The sequence below is a fragment of the Ammodytes marinus genome, assembly GCF_949987685.1.
Source record: "Ammodytes marinus genome assembly, chromosome: 7".
Lineage (NCBI taxonomy): Eukaryota > Metazoa > Chordata > Actinopteri > Uranoscopiformes > Ammodytidae > Ammodytes > Ammodytes marinus.
The window spans coordinates 11,241,323-11,267,214 of record NC_137211.1 but is presented as its reverse complement, the minus strand read 5'-3'; the positions used below and the strand labels follow the sequence as shown (position 1 = coordinate 11,267,214).

General features: G+C 40.7%; 2 protein-coding genes across 5 annotated transcripts; both read left to right on the top strand.

The window, feature by feature from the left end:
• Positions 1-2,254: 2,254 nt before the first annotated feature.
• LOC307253438 (differentially expressed in FDCP 6 homolog) lies at positions 2,255-12,466 on the top strand. 3 transcript variants are annotated; one of them, XM_080031486.1, is made up of 12 exons: positions 2,255-2,387; positions 3,941-4,081; positions 4,173-4,358; positions 5,238-5,465; positions 5,634-5,780; positions 7,414-7,476; positions 7,616-7,724; positions 8,151-8,449; positions 8,546-8,712; positions 9,144-9,342; positions 10,574-10,664; positions 11,682-12,466. In XM_080031486.1, exons 1-12 carry the CDS (start codon positions 2,292-2,294, stop codon positions 11,867-11,869), a joined length of 1,914 nt encoding a protein of 637 aa, XP_079887612.1. In that variant the 5' UTR covers positions 2,255-2,291; the 3' UTR covers positions 11,870-12,466. The 3 variants fall into 3 exon arrangements, with proteins under 3 accessions (XP_079887612.1, XP_079887614.1, XP_079887613.1); XM_080031488.1 differs by lacking the exon at positions 7,414-7,476; XM_080031487.1 differs by lacking the exon at positions 7,414-7,476 and having other exon boundaries at positions 7,598-7,724.
• A 1,255-nt stretch (positions 12,467-13,721) lies between these two features.
• ppardb (peroxisome proliferator-activated receptor delta b) lies at positions 13,722-25,816 on the top strand. Of its 2 annotated transcripts, none has more exons than XM_080031493.1 (8): positions 13,722-14,030; positions 15,739-16,110; positions 16,188-16,339; positions 16,451-16,589; positions 16,889-17,091; positions 18,314-18,520; positions 23,039-23,282; positions 23,716-25,816. In XM_080031493.1, the coding sequence occupies exons 2-8, from the start codon at positions 15,801-15,803 to the stop codon at positions 23,961-23,963; spliced, it is 1,503 nt and encodes a 500-aa protein (XP_079887619.1). In that variant the 5' UTR covers positions 13,722-14,030; positions 15,739-15,800; the 3' UTR covers positions 23,964-25,816. The 2 variants fall into 2 exon arrangements, with proteins under 2 accessions (XP_079887619.1, XP_079887618.1); XM_080031492.1 differs by having other exon boundaries at positions 15,736-16,110.
• The last annotated feature ends 76 nt before the right edge of the window (positions 25,817-25,892 follow it).

The following is a 25,892-nucleotide window of genomic DNA, read 5'->3' as shown; positions in this document are numbered from 1 at the left end:
TATCATGGGGCATACTTGAGTCTATCAAAAAAATATGGGCAAGAAATTCCTTTGTGGGCCGGACTTATTAAAAAAAAGAGTTTTTCAATTTTTTTGCCTGTTTTCGCCATTTCCTAAGTCTTTCGGCGGGAAAATGGGAAAATTCAAAAAACTGTCTTTACAATGGAGAGGTTCACAATTTCATTTTGCTCATAACTCCCCAACCGAACATCGCACATTCAAAAACTTGACATCCACTTGTTTGGTACATTGAGCTGCATCTTTCTATCTAAAATAGTTTTGCAAATGTCATCCATAGGGGGCGCCAAAACCACAAAAAGCAAAGGAAACGCGTTTGGGGCTATAACTTCCACACCGAACATCCCACATTCAAAATCTTTACTTCCCCGGATTCCGTGAAGCGAGGGGCCGGCGACGCGGACGACGACGCCCGATCCCGAGTCGCGTGGGAGGCTTGGCCCCCGTTCACAACTGCTTGCAGTTCTAGTTATATTTAAAGGTGCAGTGTGTAATATGACATCATCAAGTAAGTTCCAGAAAGTTCTAGAATGCAACGCTCCCTGGGTAACCCCACCCCTTTAGAATAATAACAGAAGCTACAGTGGCCTTCAAGGACAAGAACTATTCTACATTTTAAACAATGCACCTGATGACATTCCAACTATGACACTTTCAAGATGGCGGCACTAGGCCTTGGTCCAAAATATGCAGAAATATGGACATATATGAGACCCTTTCTAAGGGAAAAAATAATAATTAAAAAAAAAATTCAGCTATTATGCACTAAATTAAATGTACTTATGGATATTATAATTACTTTCTATAAAATCTGCTAGGAAATAAAACACAAAATTCTACACACTGCAGGTTTAAAGAACTACATCGGGCCAGGTCCTGATCACAAACCATGTAGGATACACTGCTCGAATTTGGACTAGATTATGCCAGAGAGGCTAATTTGTGAAACCTTTATTCTATTTATGAGAATGTGAAACAGGTGATTTCACTGAGCGTTGTCCACACCGAGATCTCATTGGAACCTGCATGGTCCAACATTGAGTTGTGGCCTACAGCAAAAAAAGGGTACGAAAAAGCAGTGAAACACTTTGGATGACAAAACCACTATGCCTACTTGTCAAGTCTGGCTCCCTAAAGATGAATTAACCCACTGATGGCCTCAAGAGGGCGCTCTCTTTGGCAGCAGTAGCTAGGCCTATGCTAATTCAAAATCATTTTATTAGGCTACATGATTATTTTAATCACCACATTTTGATTTTGAATCGCTCGGAACTAAAGGTGATATGTGGCTGCCTGTTCAGATGTCTAACTAAGGTAGGCTACTGCTTCTAGTTTAATTGTTTTTTCAAAACTGAAATTAACAATAGGCCTATTTATAAAGCTGTTAATAGTCATATCGCTAGCTGAGCTGACACAAACTGACACAAAGTTCTGCTTCAGGGAAGTTTGCCAACGCTAGACCTATAAGTAGGCTAGCGTAACGTAGCGTACAAAGAGATAAAAAAAAATAGTCCGCAAAAAATAAAAGCAGCAATAAAAGTTACCGTTATTTTCTTATCTGAAAATTAAACACCACATTTCGACCCACCTGGTTTCCTGGAATAACATTATTTTATTCACATTGAATAGTAGCCTAGGCCTATTTGTAATTTTTTCCTTACTATCACAAGCCCCTGAAGGCGTCATTGGTGGTAGGTAGGCCTACTGGGTATCCTCTATCTATGGGTATCCTATACGGTAAGTTGTTACAGTAGGCTTTGTGGGTACTTGAGTAGCCTACTTACATTTTATGCTTTATTGGCCTACTCCACCACATTTGACCACTACAGTTAATCTTTACTTTGAAGATGGAGTCAAAAAACTATGATGCTTTGTTTTAATTGAGAGTTCCCAACTATAATCATATAGTGATCAAAAGTAATAGAACATTATAAAATAAATCTATAGTAGCCCAATAATATAATAGTTTAAAAGAGACATTCTCAAACACAGTGCTAAAATATTAATATTGTGGTATTTCTACTTGAGTGATCTGAATACATCTTTCACCACTGGGAGGCCAGAACAGACCATGAAGCAAACAAACAGCGTCCTCTCTGTCAGTAGCCATGGATGTCCTGCAGGTGTCAGCAGCCTGGTTAAAGCCCCATGTCTGCCAGACAGCAGCAACACAACGTGGGTGTCAGCCTGTCACCTAACGGGCCTGTGTCAACAGCAGAGGGAAGAAGAAGAGACGCACAGGGAGGAAACCAGAAAGAAGCTCTGCTGCAGAAATGGACCTGCGGTCTGAGCTGCTCAAATCCATCTGGTACGGTTTCACAGCCCTGGATCTGGAGAAGAGTGGTAAGGTGTCCAAGTCTCAGCTGAAGGTGAGTGGAGGGTCCACTACTTGAACATTAGGAAACGTTTACTATTTGTCTGACATTCAATAACTTCTGCTGCCTCATTTCCTACCACGATTCATAAGCCATCATGCGGTCTCGCTCTTCAGATGATGGGTGGGAAATATTAAGCAAACTAAATATCACAAATGCGTCGTTGTTATATTTGACTCTTTGCTTGAGGAAATAAGGGTGTACGAAATCTGATATGAATTATCATTCTCAATATTTCCTGTATGAAACTCTGTTTTTAAACCACACGCTGTCCGACAAGGAACATATTTGTTCCCTATATTTCGAGTAAAATGCTTTCACTGCTGAAAGAGGGCACAATATGAACCTCTGTCTGGCTAGATTACGAGAGTAACAGTTTGCTCTCAGTCTGTATATGAATGGGCGCCCTCATCTCCAAGCTGTGCTCGCGCTGGGCCTCCACGTACCAGTTGTAGTGCAAAGGGGACTCTGGCACTGGACCTGACCAGAGAACAGCCTGTTGAATAGAGTGTCTTCTCACCGTGAGCCTGTGCACGTCAAAAGGACATTGTTACAGTGGGGGACAAAGTGGAAACATGTTGGAGATTGTTGTCTCTTGCCACAGTGTGTCAATGCAGCCACTGTATTGTTTTATTGTTGATGTCACCCTGACTCCATTTTCAGCCACCTTCCACGTTCCTGCGATGTGCTGCCTGCCACTGCTGGCTCGCAGCGTGTCAGCCTCATGACTGGGCTTATCCCCCTCATGCAATGCAGGCTGTGTACAGGCAGTCACCATGTTCTTTAGAAGCTAGCAGTTTGCACGCTGTGGCCTCACAACTGACAGATGTTGTAGTGCACTTGAGACTAGAAACAGGATGTGGTTATGGCTCAACGCACGGAGACTGCTTGTCTGATAACATGCATCAGATATCTGAAGACGTTGTACACTTTAAGTTGAGACAGTTGTCTTTTTTTAGTAAAACCGTCTTTGACACTGTAGAGGTATATTTGTAGTCATAACAACAGTAGTAGTAGTATTACACTGATTACAGTAGTAATTTATGTTGCTACCTTATAAGTAATCTTTGGACTTAATTTGTTATACATGTTTTTTCTATCTCAGATTTATTTATATTGTTTCATATCATTGATTCATATAGTTTTTTAAATATTATGACTCGCTATACTGTGTGACTGTTCACTGTACGCTATCTTTTTAGTTTGTGAGTCACCTGTGAAGCACCATTTGCTTCAAAAACACAGTTTCTTGCCATATTCAGCCACACGATTTGTCTCTGAATTTCTTCATGCATACATTTGTGAGAAAAACACATATATTTTCAGAAGATTTAAAACTTCACTTCCCTAAAGATCAAAATGTGCACATCTCTGAATTTGTTGGCATTCATTGTCCGTTCTGCAAAGAGTTTATTCCAGAAAACATACTGCACCGTCAAAAGATAGTTTGATTCATCTGATGAGATCCTTGTTTTTTTCTCTGTTTTTATTTTTTATTATTTTATTATTAACCTTACTGTCCTGTGTATGTTATGATTTATCCTCAGGTTCTGTCTCACAACCTGTGCACAGTCTTGTCTATCCCACATGACCCCGTTGCTTTGGAGGAGCACTTCAGGGACGATGACGACGGTCCAGTTTCAAGTCAGGGTTATATGCCTTACCTCAACAAATACATCCTGGACAAGGTGACAGAAACGCAACTGGTGTGTTTTTTTTGTTTTTTTCATCAAATTGATGATACAGAGTGTTTTAAATCGCTTCATTTTGTTGTGGTAGGTGGTTGAAGACTCTTTTGAAAAGGAACACGTTGATGAGCTCTGTTGGACTCTCACCGCAAAGAAAAACTACCAGACGGACAAAACCAGCAGCACTGTTCTGCCAGAGAAGGATGCTTTTCGCCTATGGTGCCTTTTTAATTTTCTCTCGGAAGACAAGTACCCTTTGGTAATGGTCCCTGATGAGGTAGGTACAACTGAAATATATTTAGTTAAAGGGGTTAAAATAGTTTCTTGTTACTCATTAAAATCTCAGATGCTTTATATGCTTTAACTTGGAATACGAGGAATCTCTTATTATTCAACACACGGCTGGAGTTTAAAAAAAAAACATTTTTTAATGTCAAAATATACATATAAACACAAAAATATGAATTGTTTATTGTTGATCTTCTTTATGTGTGTGACAATAGTAATACTTCTCAACTGTGCTATGTTGTTGGGTACAAGTAGGCCATAGTCAGTAATCTGTGAACCAAAAATGCTGTTGGATGTTTTACAACCACTAAATACACCCCGGCTGAAACCTTGCCTCTTGCCATCATGGAACACGGTGCTCTTTTCATGCAGCAGTGTGGGCTCATTTCTCATATGCAAACCCTCGTTTTGGTTTCCTGTTGTGTGTTTTTCGCATCTGCTGCCAAGAGAAAGGCCTACATTTCAAGGGCAGAGTAGCTTCTATCATGCTAATTTTGAAATAACATTATCCAGTTTATTTTGGTTCGTGCTTCACCCACAGACCTCTGTTCAAAGAAAAGGGGGAATAATGTGTCTCAAATACTGTTAAGTGCCTCTAGTTAGGAATTAACATTACTGTAATACAAGTTAAGTAACTGTTGAAAAGGACAACATTTTAGGATGTAATCATTACTGCAGTGTAAAAATAGTAAAAATGGTTTTTAGGTTCCTTAGTTGCTTCCTAAAGCACTTTGAATTGCCTTGTGTCTGAATTGTGCTATATAAATGAACTTGCCTTGCCTTGCCTTCCTCCCTTCCACCCCAGCAAAGATAATTCAAATGAATCACATGAATGTATCTAGTTACTTATGTTACTTTTCCTCTTCAGGTGGAGTACCTCCTCAAGAAGGTATGCATGGGTATGAGTATTGAGTTCAACTGTGTGGAAATGGAGGACTTCTTCTCCCAAGATTCAGTGCAGCAGAGCGGAATTACCGTTTGGGTGTTTCTGGAGATGATGAACTCGGGAAAGATAACCCGAGCGATCGATAAGAGCATAGTCAGCATGGCTATAGAGGAGGTTTACAGGGAGATCGTTGGTGATGTCCTCAAAGAGGTAGGGAAACCACCAGAAGTCTGTAGGCCTACTTTGGTTTCTGACATGCTCTGACATTGTGTGACATTACGTGTGTGTTTGTTTGTGTGTGTGTGTGTGTGTGTGTGTATATGTGTGTGTGTGTGTGTGTGTGTGTGTGCGTGCGTGTGTCGGTTGGGATGCACGCAGGGTTATCTGTGGAAGAAAGGCCAGCTGAGGAGAAACTGGAAGGAACGCTGGTTCACCTTAAGGCCTAGCAACTTGTCCTACTACACCGGGGAGGACCGCAAGGACTGCCAGGGCAACATAGCCCTGGATGGGAACTGCTGTGTGGAGGTAAGCAACAGGAGGGGAATCGTCTTTCATAGCTCAACACTGGAGAAAACTGGAGCTTTTTATAACAATGCATTCCTCGTTAGTTTGTCCCAAAAAAGAAAAGAAATATGCTGCTTATTTGCTTTCTTTTGAACATTTGAGTCGAAATGTAAAAATGTTAAGCCAGCGGTTCCCAATCTGGGGGTGGGGAGACTGCCCCAAGGTGCTCTGTGATGAAGATGAAAGGGTCCCAAGTTGCTTAGCAGATATTTATTTTTTCATGACTTCTCCCTCCTTTGACTTTTATTGTAAATTACTAGATGCAGCTACTTCCTCAGGACTGCAAAAAATGTATGATAGTAAAACACAATTTATTTGGTATGATTTTAACATTAAAAACCAAACCTGCAGAAAGAATTGAAGATGATATACTACAGTTCAAACATTGAAAAAGTACCCCACCAGTCCCATGACACAGTCAGGCTTACAACGGCCACTTTAATGAAAAGGATCAAAACTTAATGCAGCAGAATCATGAGAGAGATTGACCTTTTTCTACTACGTGTTCCTCATCCATGTGAAAACCAGGGGTCTACATTACCCAAAATTCAACTTGACACGATTACCTTGATTGTACAGATTCAGAAGTGTTATGCTAGTAGCGGCTGATGTAACCTTGAGCGTCTAGCCTCAAGAGTAGATAAGGAGCAGGCTACAGAGCTCACTTCTTTCTGCTTCACAAACCCAAGATTCTTTTTTTTCTTTCATTTTAAAACTTGTAGCCTTCAGTTCCAAACATTTATCAGTTCTTGCAGCTCCATCTGGAGCCCCAAAGGGCATCATACAACTTTTATTTCACAGAAGACCTGTGAACAGACTGTGGGGTTTAAAATCCGTGGAGACATGATAATAGAATAATAATCTTCACAAATTGCAAATAAAAGTGGAAATAATTATGATTTTTGAAACAGCTGTCACTATCACTATATCTGAAATATTGTTATTCTATTACACCTTTACTGTTGTTCCTCTTTTTGTTAAGTGGCATTTTAAGGTAAAGGTCGGAGTTATACAGATACAAGTGTCGTCTCACTGATCATTAGAGACTCTCCCCTCCCCCCAAAAGAATTCGGACTATCCTTCCTTCAGCAGACAAAATACATAACCCTCCCCCCTTTCTGAACATCCCTACCCCCAATATTTTCATACTCGTCCCTGAGTAGACTCAGCTTCAAGTGTAGATTTCATAATTCAAAAAGGTTGGGAACCATCGAGTCTATAAAAAGCACAGCAGCTGGATACGGAATGTGTCCGCGTTTCACAACCAGATTTAAGATTTCCTCACAAATCTGTACTGAACTCAAGATTAGACCGCCAGCGTCGCTCTCAGGAATTAGCCAATTCTGAGTGTAAAGTATAAGAGCTGGACTTGAGTGTTACTGTTAACTGGGCTGCTCTGGTTGCCCTTTGACATGAACCATCAATTATTTGCTCATCAATGCTGCACGGTACCACACTGAGCGATGACAAACACATTTCTGTTATTTCTGCAGTAATCGAGCACTACACACTGCACCATGTGTTACTTACTCTAAAGGAAAAACAAGTGTGTTACTTGCACAAGCAATCATTCTAAAATCATGCTTTATTATAGGAAGTAGACGATGATCAAATATTGTTCGGTCGTTCAAAATGGATCAAAAACATCTTTTTCCCAGTGAGTTCACCACCTTTTTTTTTTACTCCTCACCACTGTATTTTTTTTTAAATGGTCACAACAGATATAAACAAAGCAAAAACAATATGTGACATAAATTATATGTACTGATAAAATTCAGATTTCCCTTGTTAAACAGGTACTGCCAGACCGGGATGGAAAGCGCTGCATGTTTTGTCTGAAAACCCTCTCCAAGACTTATGAAATGAGCGCCTCAGACACCAAGCAAAGACAAGAGTGGACTACAGGTACCCTACACTGATATTGATCACTGATAAGTCATGAATTAAGCAATATTACACAAGGGTATGCTTTAACATCATTTGAGCGAGACTGAAGTTTTATATTAATTATACAACTTTTATTAACAAAATAGAAATGTATAATCAAAATCAATGAAGATTTTAGGGAATTAACTGTAAAAAAAAATGGCCATAGCAACAGAGGATTTATATTCCGAAATGATTGAGCTTCGAGCTGACTTACTGCCTTGTAGCTACTTAGTTTTTTGGTTCCTCTCATTTTCTTCCAATAATTCATCAAAACTCCTTACCATCAAACAAATCAAAATGAGTAAAAACGGATACATTTTCAATCAATATTTCGGCAGCTCCTTTCTTCTGCTCTGTCAGTTACGCTACCATATACAGTGATATTGTAATATTTTTTCACAGCCATTCAAACAGCCATCAGGCTGCACGTGGAGGGGAAGAAGTCCCTCCACAAAGACCTGAAGCTAAAGCGACGTGAGCAGCGCGAGCAGCGGGAGAAGAGGCGGCAGTCCAAGGAGGAGGAGCTGCACCGTCTGCGGGCTCTGCAGGAGGAACGGGAGCGTAAGCTGGCTGAGCTGGAGCTCCTCAAGGAGGCCCAGAAGCAGGCCCAGGCCCTCCTGGAACAGGACGAGATGAGGAGGCGCCAGCAGCACGAACAGCTCCAACGCGCCCTGGAAGTCCAGCTGAAAGAGGCAGAGGAGGTGAGTGTGGAGCCAAGGAAGACAAAACTCTTTTTAGTTATGAAGCAGAAAGATGTGTGAGTTCATTCCTTTTGCTACTTTGGGCACGTCTTTCAGGCCCGGGTCAGTATGCAGGCGGAGATGGCTGTGAAGGAGGAGGAGGCGGAGAGGCAGAGGAAAAGGATCCAGGAGCTAGAGGAAATGCAGAAGCGTTTGGAAGAGGCACTGCAGCTGGAGATCAAAGCCAGGATGGATGAGGAGGCCTTCCGCTACGCTCAAGCTGGGTAAGAGTGCCGTCCATCTCCCATGTAGACTCCTCACAGCACTGATAAGGAGACGTTTGTTTGGGTTGGGAGGCTGCAAACAGTAATGTTAGCTGTAAAGCGGGGAGGTGGCTTTGTGCGCAGACAGCAAATACCGGGCTCAGCTGCTGACAGGAGCTCATGTTGCATTATGTTCCTGAGGAAGTTGAGCTGCCAACAGAGGAAGTTGTTAAATGCAGCCATCGGTCAGATGCATTGTGTCGTTGTCTCCATGCTCCATCAACCTTTTCAAAATACAGCATTTCTGGTTTATCGATCCCATCTATCTACTACAAGCATGCATCAGGCCCTGTACGTCTCTGATCACTAACATTATATAGTAAAAACTTCTCCGCCTGTTGAAACTGTGAGGAGTCAATCGTGCCTTTTCTTTGTGTTGGTGTTGTGTACAGGTTATTGTCCGAGGAAGAGGAGAAGATGAAGGCCCTGATGGCTCTGCAGGAGGAGCAGGAGGAGTACATCCTGAAGACGCAGAGGGAGAAGCAGGAGCTGAAACAGGAAATGGAAGTCAAGTCCCGGTCCCTGGATGAGGCCCAGAGGCAGCTAGAGGAGGTCCGCGCCAACCGCCACAGAGTTGACCAGGATGTAGTGGTAAGGGGAAAAAAATTAACAAATTTTATTCTCTGGTGGTGGAATAAATTCGACAGATCTGTGTCATAGCTGCTTTGCTGATCCGGCTGTCAGAGAGCCATTACTGCACACACCAATAAATAAATAAATAAATAAATAAATAAATAAATAAATAAATAAATAAATAAATAAATAAATAAATAAATAAATAAATAAATAAATAAATAAATAAATAAATAAATAAATAAATAAATAAATAAATAAATAAATAAATAAATAAATAAATAAATAAATAAATAAATCAATCAATCAATCAATCAATCAATCAATCAATCAATCAATCAATCAATCAATCAATCAATCAATCAATCAATCAATCAATCAATCAATCAATCAATCAATCAATCAATCAATCAATCAATCAATCAATCAATCAATCAATCAATCAATCAATCAATCAATCAATCAATCAATCAATCAATCAATCAATCAATCAATCAATAAATAAATAAATAAATAATTCTTTCTTTCTTTCTTTCTTTCTTTCTTTCTTTCTTTCTTTCTTTCTTTCTTTCTTTCTTTCTTTCTTTCTTTCTTTCTTTCGGACAATTCCACCAATACACAATTTTCTCATTCATATCTTCATACATCTTACTTTGTGTTGTCCGAAGGGTGACGGAAGAAGCCAAAGGATTATCAGGTCCCGCCCCCATTTTCATCAGATTCGGATTTAGATACACAGATACACAGTTATTGTTTCAGAAAATTATAAAAATAAAAAATAAAACAAACAATAAAAAAAATAAGAAAAAAACAAACAAACAGACGCGTGTTTAAAACACGCGGTCAATGGCATTTAGAGACCAACTTAGCAGTTCTCACCTCAGTTCAGTTTGTCTGTGTCAATGCAAAGTGTGAAGTGGCCTTGTATGTGGCCTGTTCAATTTATTATCTGGCAGTCTAAACACATCTGCAAAAGTATTCAAAAACATACAAGTCTGTCTGCTGGCCTCTATTATTCGTTACAATATTGTTATGATAGTGACATTCACATTGTGCTCAGCTTATTAGTCTGTAATTGTAATATGTCCAATATGTTTCATATCCGATGTGACACAACTTTATAACTTGGATGCGAAAAGATTCTTATTAAAGGTGTTTACATTAGTTGTAGTTGGTGGTAATGCTAACCGTAATTAATTGCTTTATCGCTTGAAGGGAATTTTAATGAGCTGCTATTGGTCTTTGGCAGGCTGCCCAGAGAAAGCTTCGCCAGGCAAGCACCAACGTCAAACACTGGAACGTCCAGATGAACAGACTGATGCGACCGATCGGACCAGGAGGTATGTGTCTGGCTTTCACGATGAGCCTGTGCATTGTGTGACGTAACAGATGTGTAGCATTTAAAGAGCTTGCTTTTAAGCTTTTCATTCAGTGCATCACACCTGCAGTGGTTGTGCAGTCATTGGACATGCAGCCTTTTTTTCAACAAAAATAAACTAGAATTGATTGTGTAAGAACAATCCCAGGTATAATTAAAAACATGAATGATGCGTCAGTTTATGGGTCCTGGTATTGTGCATGCTAAATCCCTGCCACACAGCTCACTGGAATATTTGATAGAATGGAGTCATTGTTAATATAATTAGTAACATATTGCTTTTCCTACTATAGCCAGGATTCCATTCAAATGTAACCAAAAGAAGACAGTGTGATTAAAAGAGCCCCAGGCAAAACTCAAACTGTGGAAAACGTGGTGGAAATAAGGAATTTATGTTTGCGTCATTATTTATTTGAGAATGGTACCAACAGGTATAAATAAGTGGCATAGGTCATGTACGTCATGATTTATTCGCTAAGTCTGTTTCTATTTCATTTTGTGGCATTTGGCTTTTATGGATACAACAACTTTTTCACCTCAGCCAAGGGTAAACACTTTTTTAATTACATTTTTAGATTTCTTGTGTCTTTCTTTCCATCCAGCTGTTTTATGACTGAAGAAAATTGCATAAAAGCATGTGGACAGAAATGCACCTTATGACAAAATGTCTGCTGTGGAAAAGGTCTACTGTCTGATATGAAAATTGCTACTGAGTGTCACTTTCAATGATGTAACTTTACATTATGTAGTGACAATAACCTGAATTATCTCCAATGAATGGACTGTAGGTTATAGTGTTAAATGCCGTCACTGTGGTTGTGGTTGCTTCAAGTGAAGACCAGTGTGAAACCATTTCCTAGACCAGAGATTGTAAATATAAACATGGTAATTGATAGTATTCTTTCTCTATTTCAGCATCTTCCTTTTCAAACATTCACTTCATTTTCTGGATATTTCTTTGTGCTGTTCTTGCTCTTAGAGAAGAGACCATCGCTGGGAAGTTCCTTCTCCTCCTTCCAGATCCCGACACAGAGAGATCCCGGACTGCGCCTCAGAAGGAGATCGGGATCTGAGGATCAGGACGAGGAGAGCAAAGAAAACGTTGACAACAGAGATCTAGAGAAACGCCACTCTCATGCCTCCAATGGAGACATGGACATCCCCTAAAAAACACAAGTCAGAGAGGCAGATTAGGTCACTTCTGACGGGAAAGGGCAAAAGATGACTAATGTGTGACCCATACAAAAACAGTTGAGTTCAGCTGAATTAACAGTACTACCATTTCTATTAAATGTTGAATTTACTGACCTCAACTTGCAGACAGCAACAGTTTTAAAATGTTATAAGGAGAAGCTGCATTTTAAAGAATTCACTGCTTGATTAAAGCTATACTGCAACCTGCGCGAGGCCTGTTACTTTAAATTATACCTCAGTGCAAAGACGATGAGCTGTGAGCAGCTTCCTGAAAGTAAGCTGTGGTGTTTGAAGGCGAATACTTACATTTGATACAAGGGAGCTCATTTGTTCAGCTCTGTAACATAGACACATAATGATGTAATGTATAATTTTTATATAAGTACTTTTTGCGGGTAGTGAAGGATGGCTTCACTTTTTGACATACAATGTTGGTTCAGTATTAGATCAATTTCAGTGTATCACTCCTGCTGTACAGGAAAGAGAGAGGGAGAGAGAAACGTCCATTGCACTTCCTGTTTCTACTGTCAGTTAACATAATTGTAAATAAAAGAGTGACTTGATGCCGGATTTCTGCCTGTATCTTTGCTGTGTGTTAAATTCACTGCAATGTGCAGTTCCAACATTTTTAATCTTTCTCTTCTCAAATGAGAAGTTTAAATGAATAATATCTGAATTAGCACATAATGTAATAAGTTACTAAGTTAATTAATAACAACATTAGGGACATTTGCATTGCATAGTGTATACTGCACAACGGAACAAGCTGTAGCCCACACTGCTGAATTTGCAAACTTCACATCCGCTTTGGTTTGAATTTGAGTCTGCTGTCATTTGTACAAAATGTGTCACCGCTGACTCGATGGCTCTCACTGAAAAGACCTTTTCCTCAGATGAGTGAACAGAGACATCCACTGACAAACAGAGCAAACTACAAGGGCCCTCATCATCGTCTATACTGTCTTGTCTTAGCATAACCAGACTTAGTGTGTCTGCTTTTCCTTCTCTTTAACAATATTCCATATCATGCAGATTTCAAAAGAAGTAACAGTAACAATGGCAAACCATGAAATAAATAATAAATACATAAAGAAAAGATACAACAAGTATTTTATTGATAGGCATTAATACAACATGGTTGTTAGTGGGGGCCAAGAGCAAAAATAAAGTCCCCCCTCTGCTGGAATATTGCTGTGTCAGGATGAGCTAAACCACAAATTAATGAAAGAATATGCACCATTAAATTTAATGGTGCATATTCTTTCATTAATTTGTTTTTAAAGTCTTTCCATTAGACCTATTGCCCTTATTACTTCATTACTTTCATATTATGGTTTATTAGGGCAACTAGCTGGCTTCTGAGCAAAGTTAAAGAATAGATTTTAATTTTATTCACAGTGGAAATGGGTGTCTTGCAGGTGTCTTGGGGCAGGCTCATGCTTTGTCTGGTTACAACAATTACTGGTTATTACCAGTATGTCTAATCAAGTTGTGATATGTGAATAATGAAAATGAAAATCGCGAACTCCAACTCCACATGTCAAGTTAAATCAAGTCCACACATCTTCCTCAAAGGGTTTCATGTAGCCTATAGCCTCTCAATCTTTTTTTTCGGATGTGATAATAGCCACATGACGCGTTTTAGTTTTAGTATCAGTGCTGCAGACCTTGAAAGCTGTAAGCAGGATTCCAGCCTGATGTGTGTTTTGTGTTGTCTGTGGAAAGGGAGGGGGTGTCCTGGCATGTGACGATGAAGGAGGAGGAGGAGAGGGAGGGGGGTTATAGCAAAGCTAGGACCTAGGAGTAACTGGGAGAGAGTCGGGGAGGGATTATCACTTTAAATGTGCCTGTCTGCATGTAATATGGCAGCGATCAAAAGTGAACAAGCTGCCCTTTTCTTCTGTCTTGTGCTCAGCGGTGTGTCAGCTCGATTGCTGCTTGAAGGCCTGATTCAGTCTTAAGTTTGTGGGAGCAGTCACACGTTAGCTGCTGCCTCTGACTTCAAACAACTTGTCATCAGCCGATCGATCCGGGACGGGGTGCTCGCGGCTGTTTTCGCTACTTGTTTATTTTAGCCTGCTGATAATTTCTCGCAGCGTAAATATCTTCTGAACCAGCAGCACTACAGGGAGAGGTAAGCCGACTAGCGTACATTGTAAAGGCACACACGGGGATCTGGGTCAGCCACGCTATCAGCTAGTTGTGGTACTCAGTCAACATTCAAGGTTAGTAGCTTACGAGCTAAGTTAGCTAGCCGCGCCGCCCGGCCGCCGACACTCTTCGACGGCCCAACGACAAGCTAAAGCTACTCATATATACACCTCTAATACTGTGTTCACTGTTAGTAAAACATGTATTGCGGTAGCCATTTCTGTTACTTAGCCGTCCTTTCATTTATTTAACGCTTGTATCTAGTTATAGTCATGTCAGTGACTTATGCAATTCACTGCAATTATAGCAGATATTTCTAAGAACCAGTGTGACAGGTTGGGCTGCTGGACAAGTCTAAACAGTCCTAAACTAGGGTGTATTTTCCCCCCACGAAATGTTAAACAAAGTTTATACATTTTCCTCACTCTGAGCCATCATGTGATGACAGCATTCCGTCTGAAAACATTAATGAATCTCTGTTAATTAGACGCTGTTGAGGCTTGTTGTTTGTCAGGGCAGAGCTACATACATGGACGGATTAATCCACTAGGGGGCCGCGGGACAAATATTTACCCCCCACCCCAAAGCCCTCTCCCCCACCGCCTGCGATCAACACTGCTCAGTGTGTACATAGTGCATGCACCCTGTCCCCTTAACGCACTCACCTAGTACTCTGTGCACCCTAGCATGGGACTGAGGCAAACAATAATACAGATGTCTCCCTGCTTCGTTTACTTATGAAGATAGTGGAGAACAGACTGAAATGTTTAGGGCACAATTGTCAGAGTGAAAACATTGGGTAGCCCTTGAGCTGTGTGTTCAAATAAACTTTGCATGTATGTTTTATTTAACTTTAGATTTTAGTCTCTTATTTGAGAAAAACATGTCTGCCCTTAGATATTTTGCCATGGTAGCTTTCCCTTTTAACATCTGTTGGTGTATGTGTCCATTGTTGGCTTGTTGCTAATGAGCAGGATTACTTAATGGCTATACTGGATGTTATTATAATTTTTAATAATCCAATATGACTTTATCAGTCAGTTATTACATGTGTAGCATTAGGCACTAACTAACCATCCCTGATTTGTTATTTTAATGGTTTCTCAATTATTAAATATATAATAAGATAAGATATGAAAAAAAATCACAAAAATGAACTATCATGAATATGTGTTGATATAACTCATTTTAGGCATGTCACTGACTGGTATTAATAAGGTGCTGCAAGTTTGTGCTCATGCAAAACTGGGGTGTTCATGGCTCTTAATTGTCTGGGGCCCCTATGCTTGTCTGTTCCACTTGCCTAGTGAGTAATTCAGGTATGCCAACACAGCGTGTGTATATCATGTCATAAGCCTATTACTATCAAGGACATTCCCTGGCTGCTCAAACACAACCGGTAGTAATGGACTCACTTTGGAAACGAGACCTAAATAAACGCGTGTGTGTGTGTATATTTATGTGTGTATATGGGGAAACATTTTGGCTTTGCAACCTGTTATGACGACAAGCTTTATGCTTTGATAGGCTAGTGACTAGTCACTGACGTAGGACTGTAAACCACTCACATGCTGGATCTGAAGCTGGTTTGAGGCCAGTTAACACGCATCTGGTTGTTATTCTTGTTAAGTTCACAATTTCTGATTTAATGTTGCTTGTTTAAAACTAAATATTTCATTGTTCAACAGTAGCATTACGATGCCAACGTGACAGGAGGGGAGCCGCTGAGTCAGCTTCAACAGGAACCGTGGAAATGTTTCAGCCAACTGCTACAGAGCAGCGCGACAGGGTGAACGGCTACTCCGAGCCCAAATCTCCCAAAGACGTGGAAGGAGAGTCTGGAGGATCGGACAGCTGTGGGGCGACAAGCGTGTCGGAGCTGACAGACCTTCAAGAGGTGAAGGCCAGGGAGAGTGAGGATGAAGAGAACAAGGAGGTGAACCAGGTAGTTTCTGCCTCTAAAGGCCTTAAAGGGGACCAGAAAAGAAAAGCTAAGGATAGTAGGGATAAGGAGGAAAACAATCACTGCAAGCCTAAAAGCAGCGCCGCCTCCAGCTACACAGGTAAGACTTTTACTTGCCTGTGACTTGCTTGATGGCAAACAGAATGGCATATAATATTCAGGCATTATTTTTTGTAGACCTGTCCCAAACCTCGTCGCCTTCGCTGTCCGAACAGCTGCGTCTCGGTCGAGAAGACAGCACAGGGGCTGGGATCAGCGTGGAGTGTAAGGTCTGCGGGGACAAAGCTTCAGGCTTCCACTATGGTGTGCATGCCTGTGAGGGTTGTAAGGTAAATGCAGCATGTGCATCACAGCATCTATGTAAGATTACAGAGTCACTGTCAGTGGTTTTGTGCTTCCTGATATCAGCTGCTGAGCCCAGTGCTTTGTTTCCCACCCAGGGCTTTTTCCGGCGAACCGTGCGGATGAAACTGGAATATGATCGCTGTGAGCGTTCCTGCAAGATTCTGAAGAAGAATCGTAACAAGTGCCAATATTGCCGCTTCCAGAAGTGCCTGTCTTTGGGAATGTCCCACGATGGTGAGAGGAAAAATATTAGCAAGTCAACGTCATAAATTAGGCTCTGTAATTTCAAATAACTAGGCTATTTCTTTATATGAATTCATGATTCGGATGGAAGTGTAATTTACTAGGAAAGTTACAAATCTGTGTTCCTGCCTTCCTTATTTTCTTTCCAGTTTTTTTGTATATTTTTCTTTGTCTGTTTTGGGGGATGATGAAGATGATTTCCAAGCATTGATGAATGTTTTTAGAGTAATAATATGGATTCATGAACCCTCTTGTTGACAAAATAACTGTGTGTGTGTGTATTTGCTCAGCTATCCGATATGGCCGTATGCCTGAGGCGGAGAGGAAGAAGCTAGTGGCAGGCCTGCTCGCAGAGGAACTGAACGTTGGCAAACCGGGTGGTTCAGACCTGAAGACCTTGGCCAAACAAGTCTACACAGCCTACCTGAAGAACCTCAGTATGACCAAGAAAAGGGCCCGCAACATCCTGACGGGCAAAACCAGCAGCACTTCGGTACATACCGTTTTGCTCTTTTGAGCTTGACAGCCTAGTTATACAGATATATATGGAGCCATCCCTTACCTGAATCAAAGTTTCTAAGTACAGAGGGTGGTATACTGTACAGATTGTAAAGTCTCCTGAGGCAAATTGCTATTTGTGTCACTGGGCTATATAAATACAATTGGCTTGACTTGACCTGACTGAATTGTAAACAATGCATGCTCATCATAGGGTACCAGGAATACATCGTTACAACTGTTGTCAGGAAACTGTGGCTCTGACCTGCTCTAACCTTTAACTTTGCATTGTTTGAAATGATATCTTGTCTAGAAATGAAAGCTAATTATTTTGGTCAGTCTCACTTATTCTGGTTTAAAGCAGTGTAATGCCTCGTTTCCACCGAGTAGAGCGGGTCGGAGCGGAGCGGCTCAGAGCGGGACAGCTCGCTTTTAAGAATCTCGGTGGTGTTTCAACCGCGACCCTACCCTTACTGGTAGGGCGGGGTTGAGCTGGACTGCGATAGCCGCCGCCAGAATATGGGTCAAACACTATCGGGCTGTAAAACAACTGTGGTCAAGCCAGCGGTCTCTCGTTTTTTGCTTGGTCAAACCAGCCGCTTCTTTATTTATTCCCCCCCTGTTGTGAGCGTATTACGCCGGTACATGCACAGAGACTACTCCGTGCAAGCCGACAGAGACAGTGAGCGAACAGGACTGGCTGCGGCAGCTACATGACATCGTAGCAGTGGGACACAGTGTAGCCCACTGATTAATTTAATGAAGAGGAAAAACACCACACAATAAACAGTGTTGCGCTCACATTTTTCTCCAAAACAAAAGACTCTCTTCACTCTTGCCGAGGTGACTACACACGGCGGAAATTATTCTTTCGACCAATGAATGGACGGCAGTTTGTAGCTCCACCTTTTCGGCACCCTTTCAGGCAGCTGGTACCCTAACGGAGGAGTTCCGAAAATGGGAGCGGCTTGGAGCAGTTAGGCTCGCTTATATCTGTACCCTACCCAACTTTTGGCAAATGGAAAGCTAAAATAACCAGGCCGAACCGCTCTGACCCGACCCGCTCTACTCGGTGGAAACGAGGCATAAGATAACCACAAAGTACCTGTTCATGTAAAATCCTTTTTTGTGTTTTATTGTAATCCTCAATACCTTTCATGTATTGAGGATTACAGATGGTAATAAATAATAAATTGATTTTTGTCTTCCTTTTTAAGCCCTTTGTCATTTACGATGTGGAATCCCTCTGGAAGGCAGAAAGTGGTTTGGTATGGAGCCAGTTAGTTTCCGGTGGACCTCTCACCAAGGAGATCGGGGTCCATGTGTTCTATCGCTGCCAATGCACCACCGTAGAGACTGTGAGAGAGCTCACAGAGTTTGCCAAGTCCATTCCAGGGTTTGTGGACCTCTTCCTTAACGACCAGGTGAGTCTCTGTCTGCCCGGCCTGCTACACAAGGTGATATTGGGTGTGAATCACATCTTTAATATCCTACAGCCTTCAAATTATTTCTTTATAATTATTATTATTCCGCCGTTTCTACACCGTTCCATATCTTAAACATACTTCAACCTTCAAACCTGATTCAAATATCTACATGTTCAGCTCTTCAAGGACTGTATTGCTCCCCTTCAACATTTTCAAAAAAATTCATAATTTCATACTTCTTCAACGTTTTATGAAAAATTATGCAAAATTTCAAATCTCTACTCCTCCTTCATACTTTGTCCGACAAACTTCATTGTCACATATAACTGTTCAGAATACTTTAGACATTAATATTCTACGAATGGAATTTTCAGGAATTTCATAACTTCAAAGAAAATCAACCATTTATGAAATTAATATTTCTTGCAAAATTATGAATGCTCCTACTCGTTCATACTTCATCGTAGAAACTCGATTCAAAGTGTTCCATGTTCGTCTTGCACGGGAGCACGTTTCCATAATTGACTATTTTTTCATAAAATGCATAACTTCAGAGATAATTAAAGGTTTATTACACCAAAAATCCTCCTCCAGAATGAATGAGGAAATCGGCAAAACGCTAAGCGTTTTGCACTGATTTCAAACACTTCCAGCTCATTGATAATTCATCCTACAAAGTTAATTTCTTCGACCAAATATTCAGCTATCTTTCGTCTTTCATTGTTAAAATTCAACCTTTAAAAAAAAAAAACATAGTTTTCAAATTAATCAGCCATGTTTGACGCATGTGTAACATCAATTTGAGTGATATGCACATCAACTGCCAGAGTGGAGAAGAGGGAATAAAAAAGAACACCAGACATTTTTAAGATTGCGTCAACTCACAAAAATCTAACTCCTCATGGATGATTTTGGTCTCTAACTGTAGATATTATTGTTGCGGTCGCAGAAATGTTTCTTTGGAGCCAAATGGACATACATATTGGGAGCTGTGAGATTCTAAGCGGAAAAAAGTCTAACCGAACGATGCCTCCTGCCTCATTGACAACAATATTAAAATAGACTTTGCTTTCAACGAGGAGATTCAAAGTGTACACCATTTGCTTCTTGCTCTGAATTCCAAAGTTTTCAAATTATAAACACAAATTTGACACTGAATATTAATTGGAATCTTCTGGTTCTCACGGTATGTTCATTTTATCTGTCAGACCAACGGTTTGCGAGATAGAAGCAACAGTTTGGGCTTATGCGTTCAGTTGAAATCGCCTGTCTGTGTGATCCCTTAGTAGCCTGGCTCCGCCCGCCCGCCTACTTCCGGCCAAATTTCATTTTCCCTTCAGTAGTCAGTCTGGGTGTACAGTGCATTTCCCAGCTTTCGCCGGAGAATCTACAATCGTCCAATCAGCGAACAGAGCGAGTGGCTGAGAACGATGACGTCGAAGTCGCGCTCCAGTTTCAGTTGAATGCTGCGTTCCTTTATACTCGGAAGGAGGAGATTTCCGACTTGGTAGTTCCGAGTTCCGACCTGTCTGTGTTCCAGTGCATCTGCTCGCGAAAGTATGGACGCCTAAAACCTTTCTCGTCCAAATAACTAAACGTTAGGCTCTAACAAGTTACTGTTGCCAGGTACCTGTAGATTCATAGACTACAATATGTAGTGAAGTCGGAAATTTCCGAGTTCCCTGTCCAACTGGAACGCACCGTCAAAAGCCGGCTCATGACACACGTGACGACCAAACGTGATGCGATTGGTTGGCTAATCCAGAGTGGCACTGGGCAGATCCAATAGTTTTAAACTTCGACAGACACCCGCCTCCAAGTGAGTGAACGTTTGCCAATTACAGCACTTCCAGACCTTCTGTACAAATGAAATTAAGTACGATGGTCTGGTTGGACCAGGCTAATCCCTTAGGGCAGTGGTTCTCAATTATTTTCTGTCATGCCCCCCCTAGGGGACAGACATTTTTTCGCGCCCCCCCCCTAAATTGAAATACTATTGAGAACCTGCTAATATTTATTTATCTGTATAAAACCACTGTATGAGTTTCTGGCATGAGCATTCTACAATCACCTTATTATCAAATTAGATAACAAAAATTAGCTGAGATAACTTCTGCAGCAAAAAAATTCAATGTTCAGTTTATTAGCTCAATTTGTAACATTTAAACAAGTTTAAATGTTACAAATTGTTTTTTATTAGTATAGGCCAATAGGCCTTCTGTGATGTGATAACCAATAATTCATTAATGTTATTATTAGTCTACTTGCTTGATTTCTTTTTAAATAGCCTACAGAGACACTTGGAGACACATGTGGACATTTAGGCCCTGTTCTCACGGTGAAAACGTGACAGTTTTCCTGTTTTTGGTTTAAAAAAAAACCCCGTTCTGACACAATTTATCTGACATCTTCACTCGTACACATGTTTTCAGAGGAAACGGGACGAAATCGCTGTAGTAAGCATGCCTTGCCAGCAGTTGGCGGTACAAGGTAGTAGTAGATAGCTTTTCCGGTACAATTTAATGCATAAAACCTTACTGTAACCGAAAATTAATGCCACTAACGTTCATAAAGCGGTTGGTGTAAGCTTGGGGTTACAAGTATTGTAAATGACAAGCTTTCTGTCCTCTTATTTCACCCATTGAACTCGTGAAAATAGAAGACATGCTGATAGTGAAGGGGCTTTGTGAGAGGCTATCTTTCCTGTTAGGCGTACTTCAAAATAAAAGTCAACTCACGTTTGTCCAGTGAAATGCTATTAATGTTTAGCCAGTGACATGCTTTTACTGTGAAGCCGTAGCCTTAATGCTCCTTTTGTTGAACAGTATCTTAACCGCTGCGAACTATGGATAGTGTTTTTTAATGTAGAGAGCCGTGTCCCTGGCATATAGAAGCTACACACGTTTATTTTGCTAGAAAAACTGTCAGAGCACAAATCTTTCCCCAGACAAAGTGGCGGTTGCATGGTATCAATAACTTACTAATAGACTATAGACTAAATTGGCGAGTGTTATATTTGAGCCCTGCACGACACTCTCCGCTGATCACAGTGATGGTGCCGCGGAGACACCGTGCATGTTATGTTGTCTTCTAACTTTATAACTCGCGTGTGGGTATTTTGACAGCAAATGTTATTAGACTATGCATACGTGAAGTGGAGCCGTGACGTCAGCGTTATCAGGGGGAATGGTTTCGGTGTTTACAAGAAACCAAAACCGTTGTGTTTTCCAAAAAATCCTCCCTGGGAGTAGATCTCAAAAACTTGCGGTTTAATGCCTGCGTTTGCTGTTTTCATGTACATGATATAGTGCAACCGCGGGAATTTTTCCGCGTTTGCACCGTTTCGTGTTGCCGTGAGAACAGGGCCTTATTTACTGCAAATCGCGGCCTTTCGCGCGGATATGACCATACACAAGCACACATCGCGCTTGCTAGCAAAAAAAATATATATATATATATATTTATTTATTTTTTGGTCAGTTGGATATCAAGGCAGCCCGCGCTCCCCCTGACAACTCACGGCGCCCCCCCATTTGAGAAGCACTGCCTTAGGGGGAGAGATCTGTAAGTTTCACTTGGCACTGATTAGCTGTCAGTCACTATGGAGACCTCTGCACCTGCCTGTGACATTATAGGATAATGTAGGTCACAGAATGGGAGAAGAGTCCAATCTCTTATGATACATCCAGAATACAAGTGAAATTTGCCTAAGTCGAGAGTTTGAGAATGCTTTTCCTCTAATAACTTTCTAAATGTTAAACTTTTTCAGGAGTTTGAAATTACCTCCTCTGGAATGTGCTCTTGGACCCCGAAAATATGTATATTTATTTGAAATGTTGTCGTCCCAAAATTACGCCACAGCCCCATTCAAAGCGGATGGAGAAGATTCAAATTGCGTTAACTTTTTCATCCAATAAACTTCATTCCACATTTTACATGTTCAGCTCCTTCAGGACATTACATGGTAGTATCCTGATTGAGCTGAACACAGGTTTGGGGGTTCGATTCCCTGTTCCAACTCAACATTTTAGACTTCAACGGATTTTCTTCAACATATGCACATGTTGATTATGACTCAGAGATGACATCACAAGAGTTTAGAGGTCAAAGGTCAAATTTCAAGGTCACTGTGACGTTGCCTTTTTTGACTGCATTATCTCATGAACGCTTCCACGGTTTTTCTTCAAATTTTGCACAAATGTTGATTCTGACTCAAAGATGAACTGATTGCATTTTGGAGGTCATAGTTCAAGGTCATAATTCATTCCTCAATTCAGCTAGAAAGTCCATTCAAACTTCCAAATATTCCAAATTTTTCAAACATTCTATTATTCAACCATTCTGTTGATTCAGATATATTCATCCTTCGTTCTTCATCAACATTCAGCAGCGAAGCGTCAGCTTCTTCAGCATCAGCGTCAGCATTCACACCGCAATTTCTTCAAGGAATTGCATTTCTAGTTGTTGTTTGATATTTGAGACAAAATGGGATAATTCTGTGTGTGCTTTCTGCAGGTGACTCTGTTGAAGTATGGCGTCCATGAAGCGATTTTTGCCATGCTGCCCTCTCTCATGAACAAAGACGGGCTGTTGGTGGCTAACGGTAAAGGCTTTGTGACCAGGGAGTTCCTGCGCAGTTTGAGAAAGCCCTTCAATGAGATCATGGAACCCAAGTTTGAGTTTGCTGTCAAGTTTAATGCTCTGGAGCTGGATGACAGCGATCTGGCCCTGTTTGTTGCTGCTATTATTCTCTGTGGAGGTGAGACCATCAGACCTGTAACATACACACATCACACAATTTTACTGCCACTGCTAGGGAGCTATTACAGGGAAACCATAATTGGCATGATGGTCTTAATTCAAAGACAATTACTTAAAAGGCAATTGTAGTCCCCCTCCAGACTACACACACACGCACGCACACGCACAGGACAAGTACAAACAAATACTGAATATATATTAAAATAGAATAAAACAAAAAAATAGCCTACTACGTGAACATTGACATTTGTTCAGCTAAAACTGGGCAACATCTTCCCTACTGATTTTTTTTCTGTCACTTTGGTATTTATGCTTGTGAAACGGCTATTAAATTGCATTTAATTTGGTCACAAAAGGTCTAAAATGTACTTGGCTAACCCTGCAGAAACCCTGTTTGCTCAGAGTAACTTGTGGCCTTCTCATTCACCCAGATCGTCCCGGGCTAATGAACGTGAAGCAGGTGGAGCAGAGTCAGGACAGCATCCTTCAGGCCCTGGACCTCCATCTACAAGCAAACCACTCTGACTCAGTCTACCTCTTCCCCAAGCTGCTGCAGAAGATGGCCGACCTCCGTCAGCTTGTTACAGAGAACGTTCACCTTGTCCAAAAGATCAAAAAGACTGAGTCGGAGACCTCGCTCCACCCTCTACTACAGGAGATCTACAAAGACATGTATTAGTATTCTCCAGCACAGACGGCTTTTAGCAATACTGTTACAGAATTTACATTTTTAATAATACACTGCATTCAGTACAAGCACTGTTCCACGTACGGGCATGGATTTTAACGTGCGGATGAGACAAAGTTACATGGTAGGGCTAACACAATCAGCAATGTCTTCTCAGTGTCAGCATTACCCTCAGCACAGTAACGTGTGTGTCAGAGTGAGAGAGAGTGTGTGTGTATGAGAGAGTGAGGGCGCGCGTGTGTGTGTGTACGATGAGCATCTGGAATCATTTGCTGCGAGTCCTAGTTTCCCACAACGGTCACTTAACAGAGAGATTGCTGTTTAGTAACCGAGGCTGCTCCTATTACATACTACCAGCATAGCTGACCCCAGAGCAGTGTCTAGAGAGAGCTTCTCCTTGCTCACCTCAGCTCTGTGTTCGCTGTGAAGGGAAAGCATTTCATGTTCTTACACCAATGGCGTAGCTGAACTACGAAAGAGCCTTCAGCTTGTAATGTGCAAGACTTTTTCTTATGATGTCAATGTATTTGGCAAGAGTGATTGTTCTGAGACTTAAAGTGAATCTGAAGATGCACAAATTGGTTTGTGTTTACATCATCACCATCACCATCATCATCATCATAATCATCATAAATGACTGCTACTTAGCCATTAGGTTTATAGAACACAAACTGGGCTGGCTCCAGCAGTGTAGAAAACTCTCAAAAAAGCTTTCTGTGTAATACCTTTTTTAATTAGTCAATAAAGGTGGAGATCCAAGTTATACAGGTTGTGTCATAAAGCCATCTGCCTAAGTGGTAACTAATGGACTGTTGCACAGCTTTTGTTTCTGAAGCTGACACTATAAACACATGACCCAATGAAATACAAGGGACCGCATTTTTTTTTCTTCATTTTGACATGCAAATGATCATGTACTTGCCATCTTAAAGTTTTTCTTAGTTTATTCTTTGTAATTCTGTTACTAATTATTTGTAATTGTTGATCATATTTGTAAAGGCAAATCATGAATGATCATGTTTTATGTATTAAGTATATCAGTTTCTTTCGTATGATTACATGCCTGCCTATTTAGTTTAGGTTGTACCAAATATATCATTAAGCATACCATATCAAACTTTTACGCAATAAGAAATTTGGGTTTCACGCCTTAACGCAGGATTGACCTAAAACCAGCATACTGTACCACAATGTTTTTATTGGGAAAATTGATGATCACATCTGGCATCGCAAGTCCTTTCTGTATTCACCAGAGATATAACCCCAGTCCTAGATAACTACCCATATTGTGTCCCGTCTGATTTGTTTTGTTAGTAGAGGCACAAAGTGTTAACAGCCTTATAATACTGTAGCCAAATTTCCAACTTCTTTTCCCCCTCCCATATTCTGTTGGACTTCCCTTTTTCCCCACTGTACTTATTCTGAATGGACTTCAGTTTGTCAGCACAGTTTGTCTCCTCTTGTTCTTTTATTCTGTCTTGATCCCTATCTACCTCTAATGTATGATCTGTGACATTATTCCACTGTCTCATCTAATCTCTGACAATTATTATTTTGCCTTAATTTCCTGCTATTGGAACACATTGCAAAATTTGGACATGATTGGGTAATGTGCATTGTGCCAAGATAGCAAAAGGTGTGGATGGATAAAACTAAAAAAAAGTACACCAAAAAGTTGATGTAAGCTACCTCTCTGCCTGTGTACGTGGAAGGATTGAAATATTTGTTTAAAAAAATGTTAAGACTTGAAATAATTTCGTTCTTGTGTATCAAAGTTGCTCTCATCTATAGTTAGGCTACATGTAATCAATCTACAGCTCTAGATTAGTTAGCCTACATCTCACTTATAAACTTTATTAGAAATGTAATCAGTGATTTTCTCCTGTTTTTCTTTTGTTTGTTTTTTACACAAGAAAGATT

Excerpts from the sequence above, each read along its gene's own strand:
- LOC307253438 (XM_080031486.1), top strand. The coding sequence starts at position 2,292 with ATGGACCTGCGGTCTGAGCTGCTCAAATCCATCTGGTACGGTTTCACA. Across the intron at positions 4,359-5,237 it reads TGGTAATGGTCCCTGATGAG|GTGGAGTACCTCCTCAAGAA; the intron begins GTAGGTACAACT and ends TTTCCTCTTCAG. Across the intron at positions 7,477-7,615 it reads TCAAAAACATCTTTTTCCCA|GTACTGCCAGACCGGGATGG; the intron begins GTGAGTTCACCA and ends CTTGTTAAACAG.
- ppardb (XM_080031493.1), top strand. The coding sequence starts at position 15,801 with ATGTTTCAGCCAACTGCTACAGAGCAGCGCGACAGGGTGAACGGCTAC. Across the intron at positions 16,590-16,888 it reads TTTGGGAATGTCCCACGATG|CTATCCGATATGGCCGTATG; the intron begins GTGAGAGGAAAA and ends GTATTTGCTCAG. Across the intron at positions 18,521-23,038 it reads ACCTCTTCCTTAACGACCAG|GTGACTCTGTTGAAGTATGG; the intron begins GTGAGTCTCTGT and ends TGCTTTCTGCAG.